We start from the raw sequence: 16,714 nt of genomic DNA, 5'->3' as shown, positions 1-16,714 counted from the left end.
TATATATATATAAATATATATAATTTTATTTATTTTTTTATTGTTCTTTTATTAAAAAATATTCAGTGATATCACCGGTTTTACCCAGACAGATGAAATTTAATGATAAAAACTAAATTTGGTTATTTAAGCCAAAAATAATTGTTTGAAGCAATGAGGAATATTTTATCACTTCCTATAATCCTACAATGATGCAATTGAAAAAATTTAACATTTTTATTTTCTGTACTGCAGCTCTCATTTAAACTTCCAGGTACGTCTTCCTTTGTAAATGATGCTGTGACTGATTAAAGAAGTAACATGAGATTATTTCCCACTACTCATCCTCCCTGTTCACTCTGGTTCAGTCAAACCGATCTGGTTCCTCTTCTGCACGTTACCCTGACAGAGGAATAATTCTTCTAATATGTGTGTGTTGACACACACACACACACACACACACACACACACACACACACACACACACACACACACACACACACACACACACACACACACACACACACACACACACACACACACTGCTCATGCTGTGGTGCCTTAAGAGCTGCTTCTGTTCCTGATGTCAGTCAGCAGGTCCACAGACCCACGATGCTGTTATACTCTGGCTTTAAACCACTACACTGATCCACAACCGATCTGACAAACCTCCAGTGGTATTATGGGATGTGTGGAACAATGTCAGCATCGTCTCGCTCACACAAAATCCCTGCAGAGCCTGCGGTTCTTCTGTAATGGCTCGTTCTCCTGCTCACAAGGGAGCCTGGAGGGTTTGTGTAAAGGAGCACAACTCTACTGTAAAGCTGTGTCTAAATGGTAATGGTGGATCTGAGTGTGTGTGTGTGTGTGTGTGTGTGTGTGTGTGTGTGTGTGTGTGTGTGTGTTGGCGTCAAGGGAATGTAGACGTCCTTTCATATCAGCCTATGTGTGTTTTATGGAGCAAAAGTGATGATCTGTAGATAAAGTGAAGCACTTGAACCTCTCCTAGCAGGATTTCTTCTCTCGCTCATAAATATCTGTAGATAAAGTGAAGCACTTGAACCTCTCCTAGCAGGATTTCTTCTCTCGCTCATAAATATCTAAAAGCATCAATTATTAAAACCGTTGGAGGTGAAAAGAGACTTTTTTTACTCGCACTGATTATAAAGTCATTAACTGGGCTGGGTCCCACCTCGCTGTGCTTTCTGGCGGAGCCGGGCCCCCGGGAGCCGGTGGAGCCTCTGGATGAGGAGCTTCCTGTGGTGGAGCAGTTACTGGACATCTGACCCCTGGACAGGTGGGTGGCTTTACTGCTGTAGGCCATCAGCTCCTCACCTGCAGGGGGCAGCATGATGGAGTCAGCACAAGGAGGCTGTGGCGTCACGGCAACATGAAGGTGGATTTAGATCCACAAATAGCTGCTGGACCGATGACAACACATTTCTGAAGCGTCACGACAAAACAGCGCTGCAGCATCATCTGACACCACATGTGTCAAACTCAAGGCCCGGGGGCCAAGTGTGGCCCTCCACATCATCAGTGTCTAAAAATAAATAAATAAAAGTGTGCTTTGACCAAAAACTACATTTCCCACAATGCAGTAATTAAACCCATTTTAACTCTGACTAAACGTTGTGAACAAAGTTAACGTCCTAACTTGTGTCTGATGTTATTTTTCTTTTATTCATTGATAGTTTGATCCTTGATTGATGGAATTCTGTGGGTTTAATAACCTGACAGATTAAAAGAATTTATTATAACAGAGAAACATATTTTTTTTCTGTGTAACTGTGATGTTTGTAACTTGAATAAGTAATAAATTCAGTTATTTAACATTAAGGAGTAGTTACATTTATGTTACATTACATTAAATTACTTGTAGTTACATTTATTAGTTACATCTGGCCCTTTGAGGACCGCCGTTATGCTGATGTGGCCCTCAGTGAATGTGACCCTAAATTCCACAATTAGATGTCTGATTTTCACTGATGAGCTTCTGTTGAAGAGCATGATGTGAATTTTATCATCAAGAGTCACGATCTTCTCCTGTGAGGAGACATTTTCTTACAGGATTTATGGGTTTTCTTGAACCACACCTGGAGTTTTCATTCATGTCCATCAACTTGTGATGTGTGTGCATGTATGAATGCTGTAAAACATTCATCAGGAATGATCTGGTGACCACTGAGGGTCTGAAACATGACACAACAAAATGCTGCAGTGCAGCAGTGGATCATGATGCAGCACAAACGTCTCCTCATCCTTTTTCTACCAGGATGGAACCATTTCTGTGCCAACTCTGATTCTGCAGCCTTTAAACTGAACTCTGACTCCCGTCGGCTCTGCAGCGCCGCAGCCTTACTGTCGGGGTGTCTTCCTTACTGTCGGGGTGTCTTCCTTACTGTCGGGGTGTCTTTGTCCGGAGCCTTTCCGCTGATGGCTGCCGCTGCTGTATTCCCTCCTCTCCAGGGAGGACGGAGCGCCGCTGGTCACGTCAGTGGCCTCCACGCTTCCCTGGAGCCCCTGCAGCCTGCTCTCCTCTGGGGGGGGCTCCGGAGGGGGAGGCAGGTCTAAACAGGGAAGGGAAAGAAATGCATGGAGACTGGAATCATTTAAGCTGCAGTATTTTCCATACTATGAAGCGCCATGGATTATAAGGCACATTTTCAATGAAAGGCCTATCAAAATAAAAATATAATAAATAAAATTCATATATAAGGTGCATCATCGTTTTTAAGAAAATTAAAGGCTTTTAGGTGCGCCTTTTAGTGTGGAAAATACTGTATTTTAGTGAAAGGTTTGTGTTACTGTTAAAACAGGAATATTTACAGTTACTTCCTGTTTTCATGTACAAAACAGAGGAAACAGGATGTTAACATGATTTCTTTCTGATCGGGTTTTCATGTTTCATCCGCGTCTGATTAGAGACGGTGAAAACATGCAGACAAAACAGACTGTAAAATAAGATTACAAATCAAATCCATGTATATCATCTGGAAAACACATCTCTCCTGAATGGTGAATCACATTTAAATGTGCATACATTTGATGGATTATCATGGGCTGTGTTTATTCCCTCACTGACAAAGAGTAATGAATAATAACTAGGCTTCATTTTCTGTTCTGCAGCTCAGTTCTGTTCTGGCTGCTGGAACGTTTTGATGTTCTCTGACAGATTTAATGACGGTCATAAAACTCTGTCTGAGGCCAGCAGACCCCCCCTCACCTCCTTGAATGTCTCGTCTGTAGGCTGAACTCTTGGACACCTTTTTCTTCACTCGTAACTTCTGGCTGGGGGGGGTGGACGGATCTCCTGGGGATGAACGACTGGGCGCTGGATGGGGAGGGGGGAGAGGAACATAAAGCTGCCTTGGAGCATTTCATGTTTTCAGCATGTGGATTATTTAGATTACAGACAGCGCCATAGTGGAGGCTCATACATGTTTGCTAAAGTGTGTGTGTGTGTGTTGCATGACGTGTTAGTCAGTTTACCGTGTGCAGTCGCGCTGACGCTGTCTTCATTGAGGGCGGGGCCCTGGCCGTGCAGGCAGCGATGGGCGGGGCTTTGGCACTGCAGCGCGCCAACCTCTGATGAGCTGTGATGCTGTTGGCCGGACAGGTGGGGGTTGGACTGGGTGGGCGCCTGGGAAACCGGCACCGTACCACAGGGTAACCTTCTGCTACGGCGAGTAGAGACAAGATGTTACCGGAGGGAAGGAGGTGGTTGGATCAGAGTCACACCTTTGATTCAGAGGCTGATAAAAAAATAATTAACCGTCAAGTTTGTTTTTTTTACATTTTTATCTGCTTCTTTTTTTTTTATAATAAAAAATGAAATAAACAAAAAACTAAAACTAAAAATTAATTAATTTTAAAAATTTTTAAGTGGATTATTTGTTTTCTGGTTAGTGCACAAGTGGATCAATGAATGCTTTAAAAATGATAACTTACAGGCAATGATGGAGCCTTTCCTGGATCCAAAAAAATCAATAGTGGATGATAAATGAAAATGTGCAGCTGCAGTGTGAACATGCATCATTAAAGAGAGCTTTGAAAGCCATTATTTAAAATTTTGCTAACATTAGTCTTAAAATACAGAGCAGTTCAGGCTCAGAGGGTATTGATCCAAGTTGGTGAGTTACGTTTGTCATTTGTCTCGGTACGTTTTTCCTTCTAGAAGCGACACAATCACACAGTTGGCTAAAAGTTGATGCTAAAAAAAGGTGTTTGAAACTTATGTGATGGATTTATTTCCCATGATGATCCAAATAGGTTGAATTAAATCTTAAATTTTCGGTCCAAGTCAGTAATCGCTGCCTGAAGCTGATTGGTGGAGCTTGTGACGCTGATTGATTATGAAAACATCCTATCAGAGCTGATTAATTGGTGAAAACCCATCAATGCAATCTCTTGTGCTTCCTTAAAGGAACAGTCCAACTAAAAATGATGGAGCAGATGCAGGGTGTTTGTTCACGAGGGGGGTTCAGGGTCACCAGTTCCTGCAGCACACACACACACGACTCACACCATCGGTGCAGAACTGGTTTACACACCGTGTCAGCTGCTGGCTGTCCACCTGGGGGAGGCGGGGGAGGTCTTGGGGGACCCGGGGCTCCTCGTGAGGCGATGGGGTGAGCGTGGCGGTGGACTGGTGGCTGTAGGAGGTGGCTGGAGACGAGGCGGTGTTCCTCTGCGGGGTCGACGGCCCGTCCTCACAGCCTTCCATCAGATAGGTCCTCTCTGGGAGGGGGGGGCACCACTCCTCATCCGAACTACAGACACAAAGACCATTTACAGAAAGTAGTCCATCCTGGGATGCACTTCAACAAACCTCTGTGCATCCCAGCGTTTATGCATCCCAAAAGTAATAACAGAATATACGGTAGAAGAATAGAGGGATTGAGTTTAGCCAACAGTACAAAATAAAAAATAAATCTGTTCATCACATGTTTTTGTTAATAACATAACCGTTTAAGTAAAAAAAAAAAAAAGTAAAATTATATATTAGTTTTATCAAAATGTTAAAGACTGGTAGTCATTTCAAAACACAGTTTTAGAAATAACTAAAGATGCAATACAGTTGTTGTTTTACTTCTGCTTTTCACTCAACAGTTTTCTTTTCCTTTAATTCACATTTTCTCCTGTGGACACTGAACCAGGCTGACAGAACCTTCACACACATATCAGTAATATCTGTAGTAATATCTGAAGTAATATCTGAAGTAATATCTGTAGTAATATCTGTAGTAATATCTGTAGTAATATCTGTAGTAATATCTGTAGTAATATCTGTAGTAATATTTATAGTAATATCTGTAGTAATATCTGTAGTAATATCTGTAGTAATATCTGTAGTAATATCTGTAGTAATATCTGTAGTAATATCTGTAGTAATATCTGTAGTAATATCTGTAGTAATATCTGTAGTAATATCTGTAGTAATATCTGTAGTAATATCTGTAGTAATATCTGTAGTAATATCTGTAGTAATATCTGTAGTAATATCTGTAGTATTATCTGTCTCTTTTTCTGCATTAACTTTTGATTGTGTTTTATGCAAGAAAACACTCATTGTCTCTCGCTTTTTCTCCAACTGTTGCATCTTTTTTGGAGGCGTGGTGATAATCAATCAATCAATCAATCAATCAAACTTTATTTGTACAGCGCTTAATCCCATCAGCAGACATCTCAAAGCGCTTTAACAGGGAGAGAAACCCAACAGGACCCTCCAAGCATAAGCGACTTGTAGAATAATACGAGTCTCGTGAATTTCGGGTTCGAAATTGAAGTGGACAAATGGAAAAATGGTGAATATTTTTGTTGAATGGAGGTGATCTTGCGTTCCAGGGACCCACGGCGTCTGCCCCTCGTGGGTCCCTGTCAAAAAATGTGTGTCATAGACTAAAGGACACATGCAAATGGATTTATTTCCAGGTGTTCCTGAACAGTGCTGCTGTGACCTCCCTGGGTTCCAGGGAGCTTTTAGGCTGTTTAAACATGAATGCTGTTCTTTCAGGCTCCACTCCCGCTGAAGGGGCTCTGCCTGCAGGAGGCTGTTTCCAGCCGGGGGGGATCGCCGCTGGAACTGAACGTTACCTGGTGCTCGGCTGCAGAGGAGGAACACAGCTAACCGTGTTTAGAGGGGAGGAAAAACAGTTTAATCACTAAACATCGAGCGGAGCCGAGGTAATTGAGTTGTTAGAGCCAGAGGCAGGGGGGGTGGGGGTGGGGGGGCTGAGCTCCGTGTTTAACGCCCGTGTTAGACGTGACAGTGGGCAGAAATGATGACGTGTAGGACGTCTGTGAGGTTCACTCACCCTAAATCCATGTCCTCCTGCTCTGCAGGGGGGTCACACGGTTCCAGCTCTCCGATGGGGGGAGGTGGGGGCAGCGCCTCCATCCAGGTCAGAGACGGGGTTTTCACAGCCTTACCCATCACCTTCTGCTTGGGTTTACCTGGGAGACACGAGAAACACGAGCATTCACCAGGAGAGGATCGTCTGGAACGAAGATGACTGATCACCGCCGTGAAGAGAGTTCCTTTAGTCTGAGCACAGTGAACGAATCAGACGGGGGTCAAAGGACAAAGAAAGAAGAACTCCGGGTTCACAGATACATGATTTATTTCTGATTATTCACCTGAGTATTTTCTTCATTAATGATCTAAATCACACGTGTCAAACTCAAGGCCCGGGGGCCAAATGTGGCCCTCCACATCATTTACGTGGGCCGCAAAAGCATAAGAGGTCAAAAGTGTGCTTTAGCCATAAACTACATTTCCCAGAATGCAGTAATTCAGCCCATTTTAAAGTTAACGTCCTAACTTGTGTCTGATGTTATTTTTCTTTATTGATTGATAGTTTGATCCTTGATTGATGGAGTTCTGTGGGTTTAATAACCTGACAAATGAAAAGGATTTATGTTAGAACAGAGAAACAAACAAACATGTTTTTTCTGTCTAACTGTAATGTTTGGAACTAGAATCAGTCAGAAATTCAGTTATTTAACATTAAGGAGTAGTTACATTTAGTTACATTACACTGAGTTACATTTAGTTACATTTATTAGTTACATTAAGGTGTAGTTACATTTAGTTACATTACAATGAGTTACATTTAGTTACATTTATTAGTTACATTAAGGAGTAGTTACATTTAGTTACATTACACTGAGTTACATTTAGTTACATTTATTAGTTACATTAAGGAGTAGTTACATTTAGTTACATTACACTGAGTTACATTTAGTTACATGTATTAGTAACATCTGGCCCCCCTTGAGGACAGCCGTGATGCTGATGTGGCCCCCGGTGAAAATAAATTTGACACACCTGATTTAAATGACTGGTTTTTGACTCTTCCTGCTCCACAATCCGGTTTAACATCAGAGGATATTTTCGTGGACCGGTCTTCAATGTGTGGAGGATAAATAACAAAATGAAATGATTTGACCAGCATAAAAAACTTTTTTTCTTTGAACTTGCAGGTTCATCTTCTGTCTCCTCATTAGGTTTTTGTTTTTTTAATGATGCGACAGAAACTTTCCAAAGACGTTTGTTTTTCTTGGTTTTTCTAGTTTGTTAGTTTCAGTTTAGCGGTAATGTGTTCTGTCTTAGCCGCCGGAGCGGCCCCTTTAAGAAGGAGGTCATGTGACCGAGGCAAGCGTCTCCACAAGCCATTCCTTCATAGAGAAACAGAAAATCCTGTAACCAGGAAACTGTTAACGGCTTTGTTTGAATCTATCTAACAGACAGACTGTGTGGGGCCCCTGGGGGCCCCCCTCACCATTGCAGCGGTCTGGCTGGGCGTACTGAGCCCCAGACGGCCCCGGCTGGGTGATCCAGTGTCCGTCCTCCTGCTGCTCGCCTCCGCCGTGGACCGGCGCCGGCGCCTGATTGGTGAAGGGCATGATGGAGGTGGAGGCGTACGGCGCGGTGGGGGGGTACGGGGCATTGGGGGGGTACGGGGCGTTGGGGGGGGCGTGCTGCGCGTAGGTGAAGCTGTGGAGGTCCTCGCTGGTGGCGTCGATGGTGCTGTAGATGGGGCCTTCGGTGGAGCCCCCCATGCTGTACTTCTCCGTCTGGTTCAGGTAGTTGGAGATCCCGGCGTCTGAACCAGGATGGAGAAAATAGATGTTGAATGGAGTTAAATTACACACCAACAAACAGCAGAACAACAACAACAACAAAATAAAACATGTAACTAAAACACATCTAATAGTTTAACAACTTTATTTAGAAGTCATTGATCCAGAATGATCACACAGAAGTGGGGACCGGAGTGCTGGTAGTCCCTGGGGGTTCCTAACCTTGGAAATGGGACTTATTGTTTCCTAATTGTAGGGAGGGGACGTGTGACAACACACTTTTAAAAGAAAACAACACAAACAAAAGTACAAGACAAAAACACACTTTGACCCTTGACCCCTCCGGTTCAGGCCGCCTCCTACCGTTGTAGTATCTCTCCGCCGTGTCGTGAGCGGTGGTGCAGCAGTTCACCGCCTCCTTACCGCTGTGGACCAGGTTGGTGGTGGGCCAGGAGTCGGCCAGCCAGGGGTAGTTACCCATGTTCCCCCCCAGCACGCCGGGCCTGCTGGGATATCCCAGGATTACTTTAACCTGAAGCAGGATGGTAAAGACAGTCCAGATAATGACTCACCTTCCGTTGAGGCCGGATCCGTCCCCGTGTGGGAACCCGACTGAGAGGAGAAAAGAGGAGCGGTGAGAACAGATCCTTCACGAATCGACTCATCATGTCTGTGGATGAAGGGAAGAGGAAGTAGATCCCCACCTGCTGGCGTGTACGCGAAGGACGCCGTGTAGTGGCTCAGCTCCTTCCTCTTCTTGCGCCGGCAGTAGATCCAGACGCTGAAGCCCATGAGGATTACCCAGCATGCCCCACCGATACCCGCGATGAAGGCCGGCTGCTTGACCACGTCAGTGATCTGCTCCGCCAGGCTCACGCTGCTCTCCTCGCCGCCGTCGCCGTCTCCGCTGCCGCCGCCCGTCACGGGAGGCTGGTCAGGTGGTACCTCTGGAGGAGAATTACCAAATAAATAGTTATTATTATTATTAGTTAGCACTAACTAATGATCATTTGTCAAATCAAAGCAGTGCTTCTCAATTATTTTCTGTTGCACCTATAAATAATATTACAGAGAACAAAAAAAAGGAAAAAAGAAATATAGTTCGATTTATAACAATCAATTATCATTTTATTAACATTGTTTTTTAGTCTATAACAGAAAAGTTTTCGGTGCATCCATTTGCCTGAAATCAAAACAGCCTTATTTAAAATGTAAACATTATTGATCAACTTATTTCACCATTTGATACAAAAAAAATCTAAATGATAAAATCAGCACCAGGCTGAACAGATGATGACTGATGAGTCAGGACCAGCGTCATGATGGACTCACTGAGGACGACGGACACGGGCTGACTGCGAGAGCCAATCCCGGCGCTCGTCACCGCCGCCACCTCCACCTGGTAGAGCACCCCGGGCGTTAACCCCTTCAGCACGGCAGCCAGTGTGTTTCCGTCCACCGTCTTGTTGATGGAGGAGCGAGTCTGGTTGTCACCGCCGCCGCCGCCGCCGCCCCCCACGCACCAAACCTTTGTCGTGACACAGAACCAGTTAGATGTGTGTCTGGGTGCTCGTGTGTGTGTGTGTGTGTGTGTGTGTGTTTACCCGGTACTCCTGGATGACGCCGTTGTGCATGCGGCTGGGTGGGGGCTCCCAGGAGACGCTGATGCTGGAGGTGTTGCCTAGCTTCACCGTTGCTACTGTAACGGCTCTGGGGGGGGCGCTGGGGACTGTCAGAGGCAGGAAACACACATATTTCATTAGTGAGGACAATAAATTGAATAATTATTAACCGGTGAGGAACATTTGAACCAAAGAAGAGTCCAGAATCCGGCTGCAGGAGGGGAATTACATTTTAAAAGTTAATGATGCCTTTTTTGTGCGAGATTAGGCGACTCAGAGCTGATGGCAGAAACCGTCTGGTGCTTGTTTTTAATCTAGAATTCACATCAACCATCATAAAGCTGCTGTGGACCTCAGGCTGTAGGACTAGAGTGAGAGGAGGCTGAAAACTTAATGAAAATAGAGAGAAATATAAATGAACCCAAATTTTAATGGACATAAAATTAAGCCACATATGAGATAGCATTCCTGTGATTCATGTGGTGTCAGAGCGGCTAATGAAGAGACGGGTTTTCAAGGACTTTTCACGTGGAGGAATCTGAACTTAGCCTTCACACCTTCTTCTGGGGTTCGAACCGACAACGTCCGGCTGTCCTTCCCCTGGAATTCATCAAAATACGGTCGGATCTTTATCTCGTAGTCGGTGCCTTTGAGGAGGCTGGAGAGCACGGTGCTGCGTTCTGAGGGGGAGTTGATGTCCTGGAGGTGCCAGGTTCCTCCGGTGGGCCGGTAGAACAGACGGTAGCCCTGGACGAACTGGGACTGACGGTCGACCTGGACTCAGACAAGAGACCAGTTTTAGAACACGCTTCTCCCTGAAGGAATCCAGGCTCCACAGGATGCTGCTTACGGTCCAGGAAACCCGAATAGAAGCTGATGTCAGCGTGACCGGATCCTGCAGCTGGACCGCCACCTCCCCCAGCTCCCTCTGCACCTGTCGGTGGTCCACCCCCTGACCCGTGGGACTCACGTCTGAAAGAAACACACCTCCTCTTAGACCCAGGGGGTTGAAAGGTCACGTTTCATTCAGCGTTCACCGACCTTGAGTCCTGACCGGCTCAGAGATCGGGCTGGGGTCGCTCAGGCCGTAGGTGTTCACCGCTCGCACGATGAACAGGTAAATGGTGTTGGGGAGGAGGCCTGTGATCGTGTGTGTTTCCATCTTCACCATGTCGGCAACAGTTTGCCACGTGCTGCCTGCTGATTGGCTGAGAGAGGAGAACAAAATAAACACCTTATTTACCAATAAGAGTCAATCCTAAATCCAAGACAGGAACCACCTTTCATAGGGGGTAAGGGGGGGGGGGGCAAAAAGGCTGCAAGTTAAGAAATGTGAGTAGAGCAGAACACAAAACAATGAGAAATGCGTTTCATCCTTTTGACATTGAGAAACATTTAAGGAACAAGTAACGGAAAAACGCTGCGAAGTCAAGAAACTGATCCATCACGTTAGTTTAGTTTAGAGTTTAGTTTAGTTTAGAGTTTAGTTTAGTTTAGAGTTTAATTTAGTTTATAGTTTAGTTCAGTTTATAATTTAGTTTTTATAGTTTAGTTTTGAGTTTAGTTTAGTTTATAGTTTAGTTTAGTTTATAATTTAGTTTAGAGTTTATTTCAGTTTAGTTTAGTTTAGTTTATAGTTTAGTTTAGAGTTTATAGTTTAGTTTAGTTTAGTTTATAGTTTAGTTTAGAGTTTAGTTCCCTCCCTCCCTCCCTCCCTTCCTTCCTTCCCAGCAAAACCCAATTGCTCTCTGTTCAAAACTAAATCCAGTCAAATTAATTTCATATGATAATAAAAATACTGGAAGAATAAAAGATTTTGTTGGAAATAACTGGACATTTTCTTCACAATAAATACAGGAATTTGGATTTGATTAAAAAAATAACTTAAATTATAAATGAGTATGAAATCTTCCTGGAAATGAGTTTGAGAATTTATTTCATATTAACGATTCATGAAGACGATAATCTGAGCCTATAAACACATAAATTTCAGCCGAGGGTTTTTTTTTATAAAGAAAGACGTGTAGCTTTGAGTCCAGATTAGAAGACAGAAACAGAAAATTATAGACTTTTATAAACAGAGGATCATATAATGTTTCAGAATAAATTATTTAGATATTATTTTCTACTGTGATGTTTGACATACTTATAGCAACATAAAAAGATGACTTATTAATACTGAATGAAGCAAACAAAACAGAATTAAACTGGATATTCGTGTTCACTGGCCACCGCTGTGACAGAAACATTTGTCTCCTGATTGTAAAATGATTTGGAAACACCTGCAGCTCCGTTCTGCCACAAACGTCTGGATTAACCACAAAATACCGGACGCATTCATTCAGAAGGGGTTTCATGTGAACTGGGATTACACTGTGCGTCAAGAATACTTAATGAATGCAGGAAGCTGTAGAAGTCTGGACGTCAGTCAACGTGTTTCACTGTTTTAAAGCGAAACCTTCATGTCGTCTGCCTCAAAATCTAGAAAGAGTCTCATTAAAAACAAGGGAAGTGTTGATTTTGTATATTATTTCATATTATTTCAACTGCTTTTATCAGATTTTACTTCCGGTTTTATTTTATTGGATTTTTATGTGATATTCTATGTAATTCCATTATTTTAAAGGTTTTTTATGCTGCGTCTGTTGTGTTTTTTTTAATTTATTGACTGTGCAACACTTTGGACACCTCGTGTTAACTTAAATTGTTCTATAGAAATAAAGTGTATCTGAAGCCACCTGAAGGCCTCGATGATGTAGGAGGTGACGGCGGCCCCTCCCTCGTGGGCGTTGGGTTGCCAGGTCAGAGAGACGCTGTTCTTGGACACGTCGGTGACGATGGGTTTGTGCGGCGGACCCGGCAACTGGAAAGGTTCTGTGGCCTGAGCGACCGAAGGGTCGGCGCTCTCTGAAGGGCGAGGAAGAGGAGGAAGAGGAGGAAAGAAAGACAGACGGGTGAGAGACTGAGAGCTAATCCAATCAGAGATGGTTCGTGTTTGATCAAACTCAACGCTGGCCTCTGGTGTCCCTCCACCAATCACAACGCGCTCCGTTCAATCCTGTTATCACCACAGGATGAGCTCCTCACAGCTTTTCACGACAACCATAAGATCCTAACTATCCATTATACAGATAATAGTCAAATAAGACCCTGAGATGTCATCAGAGCAGCTTGTTAAGCTCCTATTCTTCCATTTAAATCCACTAATGAAGTCTCTATGGCTTCAAATATTTTATGTACTAAAGCCTGATGGGATGTGGAGAAAATAAAAAGGGCATCGACTCACAAAGCGCTGAGATTCAGTCACGCTTTCAGCTGAGAATCAAGTCATTACGACTCAAATGAGGTAACGTCACTTAATGTTTATGTATCGAGGGATAAAATGTGTGCTTAACTCGTGGGTTTACACACATTTAGAATGACAATCTGCTCAGTAACCGCCTCTTCCTCCCGCCTCGGGACCGGAGGAGGAAGAGGATCAATTCAGTCACGTTTCTTTGTCCACAAAAAAAACAACAAGACTTTGACATTTCACTAAACAGCTGAAGAAGATGGGGATTTTTAAAAAAAAAAGTAAAATTATAATCAGAAACAAATATGAAATTACTGTTTCATGAGCTCCATGTGTGTGCAGATTCCCTGCACCTCCAGGTCGGATCCACATGTGGGCTAAAAATCTGAGCTTTGAGACTAGAATAAAGATTTGATCTCAGAACTGTTGTAAATAATGAGCTGGTCAGACTGTGATATACAACAAGTTTAAGCTGCAAAAAGTTTTTTTGTCTTCATGTTCTGCTGAGAAACTTTAAAGATGTTTAGAGGATTAAATAAAACTTGAGACGCAATGACTGACATATGTTGTTAAAATCTGTTTTAATTAAATCAGCTATCTTGTTAGTTTGACTTCTTACAGACGGATCCAAAATGAATTACTTCTCAGTGAGTATGCAGATTTCCTTATCTGCAGTCACTCTGTATAACTGATCATTTGTTAATTAAAACAGTAAAAGTGTAACACAGCAACTTGTATCACCATCGACACAGCAGGAGGACGAACGTTTGGGACTTTTCTATTTCCTGTAGGATGGGTGGGTTTTTTGAACGTCTATATCTCTGTGCTGCTGTTCATTGTTCCTTCTTAGCGCCTCCATTTGCATGTATTTAAGTCTACCTTTGACTGTGAGCACTCCACTCCAACTCGTCTCTCCGCTGGAGCTGGAGGCCAGGCAGGTGTAAACCCCAGAGTCCGTTTCCTGGCAACAGAGAAATGTGCATCATTAGTTTAGTATGTGTGTGTGTGTGTGTGTGTGTGTGTGTGTGTGTGTGTGTGTGTGTGATACTGTGTTAATGCACCCATTAACGGTGATTGAGACTAAATGTCATATCTCTCAACCCAGAATGTTTGCTCTCAGCAGACTGAGCAGCGGTGAGGCGCCGACAGCTGAAGGCTGTTATTCACATCAAGCTGACTGAACGACTCCAGTTTCATATTAAACTACAATCAGGCTTTGAGTAGCGACGTAAAGCGTCCTGTAGCTCCCATGGTGACGATAGGCTGAAAACACTTGGTTGGTTTGTGACGCCTCGTCCCTGAGTCCTGTGACCGACGCTTTGATGACAGGAAGTACCGGCTCAGGTTGAAGAAAGTCTACTAGTCTGAAATGAGAAGAAGACTCGTTTAACTCGACTCTCTGAGAGTCTTTCAATCACTTTTTGGTTTTTTTTCACGTCTATAAAGTTCGATGATGAAGCCTCTCCCTGCTGCTGGAGGCTGAGCACATATCACTGACATTAGGGACGAGCACCGAAGCGTCGACAGATATAATAATGTAAAGAAGAAAATGTGACTGCTCAGACCGGTGAGCATACTGGGCTGTGAGGTCATATAATCTGGTTTTATATATCCTGAATGTGAGGCTACATCACAAATATAAACTGTTCTTTCTACATCCTGGAGTTTGATCAGAAAACCTAACTTTCATCGGATTCAGGACACCTTTTAAAGTAAAATACAGTTTGGGGACCAAAGAGTGTTTAAAGTTGCAAATACAGTAATCCCTGGTGCGTTCGCGCATCAACATGTGCGGTTTCGCCTTATCGCGGTAGTCACATGATACCATACACGCATGCTATTGGCTGGCTGCATCCAGAAGTGCACTACGTTCCATGAGACACTAACGTGCTTTAAACAGTCTATCAGAGTGTTTTAAAGATAATACAGATAGAAGGTGGTTTAATATCAGTATGGGGGGGTGGTTTAAATTACTATAAATAATAAAATAGTTTATCGCTATATCGCGGAATTTCGTTTAAGCGGGTGTTTCTTGGAACGCATTAACCGCGAGGAACGAGGGATCGCTGTAAAACGATAAACTGATTCTGCTCCAATCTGTGCATCGTCATTAAGAAAAACACCATAAAACACCTGTTTTAACGTCCTGCTCCTGCTTTGAAAAGTTTGTCAGACGTGTTAATTATAGTGTCTTTTATAAACGGTTTATTCTCGGCGGACCCATCTGACGCGGAAGCTGAAGACGGTGACTCTTGTGTTGCTACACAGCAGAGGAGGAGAGTGAAGAGACGGATCAGAACGCTGATCTTAATGACCAGCTGGAGGTCTGGAGAGTTCTGAGGGGCCAAGTGTTTCTGGCCGACAGCTACTTAGCATTCTGGACAGGCTGTGATCAGACGTGTGATAAATATGTGCTTGTGTGTGAATGTTGGCCATTTCATTTTTGGGGAGGCCAGCCAGCGGCTACAGGGGCTGTGGAATTGCTCACAACTGAGGGTGATTTTGGGAGTTTCTGCACTGCTGAATGTCTCAAAGCAGCGACGACGTGCCTCTCAAGTTATTTCTGTTGCTTTCGTTTCTCTGACCCCCCCCCCCCCCAGTCGTTCGTTAATCTTTCTTCGTTTCTGTTTTTGGTATTTCATGTTTTTATTCTAAGGGTGGAGTTCAGATTTATAACGGCCCTCAGTGACAAAACGCTGTCTGTGTGTTTCTCTCCCAATAAATCAGTTAAAAGTCTAAATATGAGATTTTGCCAGTAATTTTCTTTCATCTTTATTTTCTAAATTCCTTCATGCCTGTCATTGGAAGTGCATAGAATAGCAGATTTTCCACTGTGTACACACAATACCTAAAACGGTCAAAAATGGTCCAATTGACTTCTATTATAACTACATATTTTTCATATATTATAAGCATATTCATAAATAAACATATAATAAAAAAACATAACAAACTTTATATCTATGGATTGGTCTGAAGTAGTGGAAAAAATATATACATTTTTTTATATACTGGTTTGATCCCTGAAGGGAAATTAAGACAGATCTGATGCATTGAAAGAAAAAACAAATTCTGTATTACATCTTTTCTTTTATCCAGATTGGTGAACCGTCAGTTTTTTATGCTGGATTCCCTTCCTGATGCATTCTGCCCCAGATTTAGAACCTGCACCAGGAGAACTTGGGCTTAAGATGCAAACAACCTGCATACAAGAACCCTTAAATAAGAGTAAATTACGTTCCATCAGGCAGATTTTATGAGGACAAATCTTCCTTTTGTATCAAACAGCAAAAACGTAGCTTGACATCTTGACTTGATTTGCTCTACCTGACTTTGCACACAGGTGTGCTGTTTAGGCTGGAGAAATAAACTTCAGATTAAAGTGAAGCGAGTGTGTGATGAGCCCTGATCTGATCTGTAAAAGAATGTCCTCAATCCTAATCCTAATCTTTGGTTGCTGAATTATTCCTGTTGTGATGTGATGATTTAGCTCTGAGGAACATCTGTGGAAACAAACGTGTTCAGGAAACATGTTCGAGTTCACGCTGACAGCATGTGAGGGGTATTCAGGTGTACAGCTGCCTTATATCCAGTCCTGCCCCCTGCCCCGACCCCAGGTAGGGTTACAGAGAGGCAGTGGGATTTGGCCTTAATGCAGAGAAACGAGAAAAGACTAAAGGCTTCAAACATACGTGTTCAATGATCGGATGAGGTCTCTCTCACACACACACACACA

The 16,714-nt window shown here is 43.2% G+C and overlaps 1 protein-coding gene across 3 annotated transcripts in view; it reads right to left on the bottom strand.

Moving 5' to 3' along the window:
• The window catches only part of robo3 (roundabout, axon guidance receptor, homolog 3 (Drosophila)), a 79,277-nt gene that overhangs the window by 2,166 nt on the left and 60,397 nt on the right, over positions 1 to 16,714 (bottom strand). Inside the window, exons 10-26 of one of the 3 annotated variants that reach the window (XM_068331011.1) lie at positions 13,858 to 13,939; positions 12,425 to 12,593; positions 10,728 to 10,894; positions 10,537 to 10,658; positions 10,244 to 10,460; positions 9,669 to 9,793; positions 9,397 to 9,592; positions 8,769 to 9,011; positions 8,637 to 8,676; positions 8,428 to 8,570; positions 7,764 to 8,087; positions 6,297 to 6,435; positions 4,533 to 4,751; positions 3,472 to 3,659; positions 3,206 to 3,313; positions 2,382 to 2,549; positions 1,172 to 1,314 (exon numbers count right to left, since the gene is read on the bottom strand). In XM_068331011.1, coding sequence (XP_068187112.1) covers positions 1,172 to 1,314; positions 2,382 to 2,549; positions 3,206 to 3,313; positions 3,472 to 3,659; positions 4,533 to 4,751; positions 6,297 to 6,435; positions 7,764 to 8,087; positions 8,428 to 8,570; positions 8,637 to 8,676; positions 8,769 to 9,011; positions 9,397 to 9,592; positions 9,669 to 9,793; positions 10,244 to 10,460; positions 10,537 to 10,658; positions 10,728 to 10,894; positions 12,425 to 12,593; positions 13,858 to 13,939 — 2,793 coding nt within the window. The remainder of the gene's footprint in view (positions 1 to 1,171; positions 1,315 to 2,381; positions 2,550 to 3,205; positions 3,314 to 3,471; positions 3,660 to 4,532; positions 4,752 to 6,296; positions 6,436 to 7,763; positions 8,088 to 8,427; positions 8,571 to 8,636; positions 8,677 to 8,768; positions 9,012 to 9,396; positions 9,593 to 9,668; positions 9,794 to 10,243; positions 10,461 to 10,536; positions 10,659 to 10,727; positions 10,895 to 12,424; positions 12,594 to 13,857; positions 13,940 to 16,714) is intronic. The other 2 variants (XM_068331013.1, XM_068331012.1) reach the window with 2 other exon arrangements.

The sequence above is a fragment of the Antennarius striatus genome, chromosome 13 (genome assembly GCF_040054535.1).
Source record: "Antennarius striatus isolate MH-2024 chromosome 13, ASM4005453v1, whole genome shotgun sequence".
NCBI classification, from domain to species: Eukaryota; Metazoa; Chordata; class Actinopteri; order Lophiiformes; family Antennariidae; genus Antennarius; species Antennarius striatus.
This window is presented reverse-complemented; position numbering and strand designations above follow the sequence as displayed.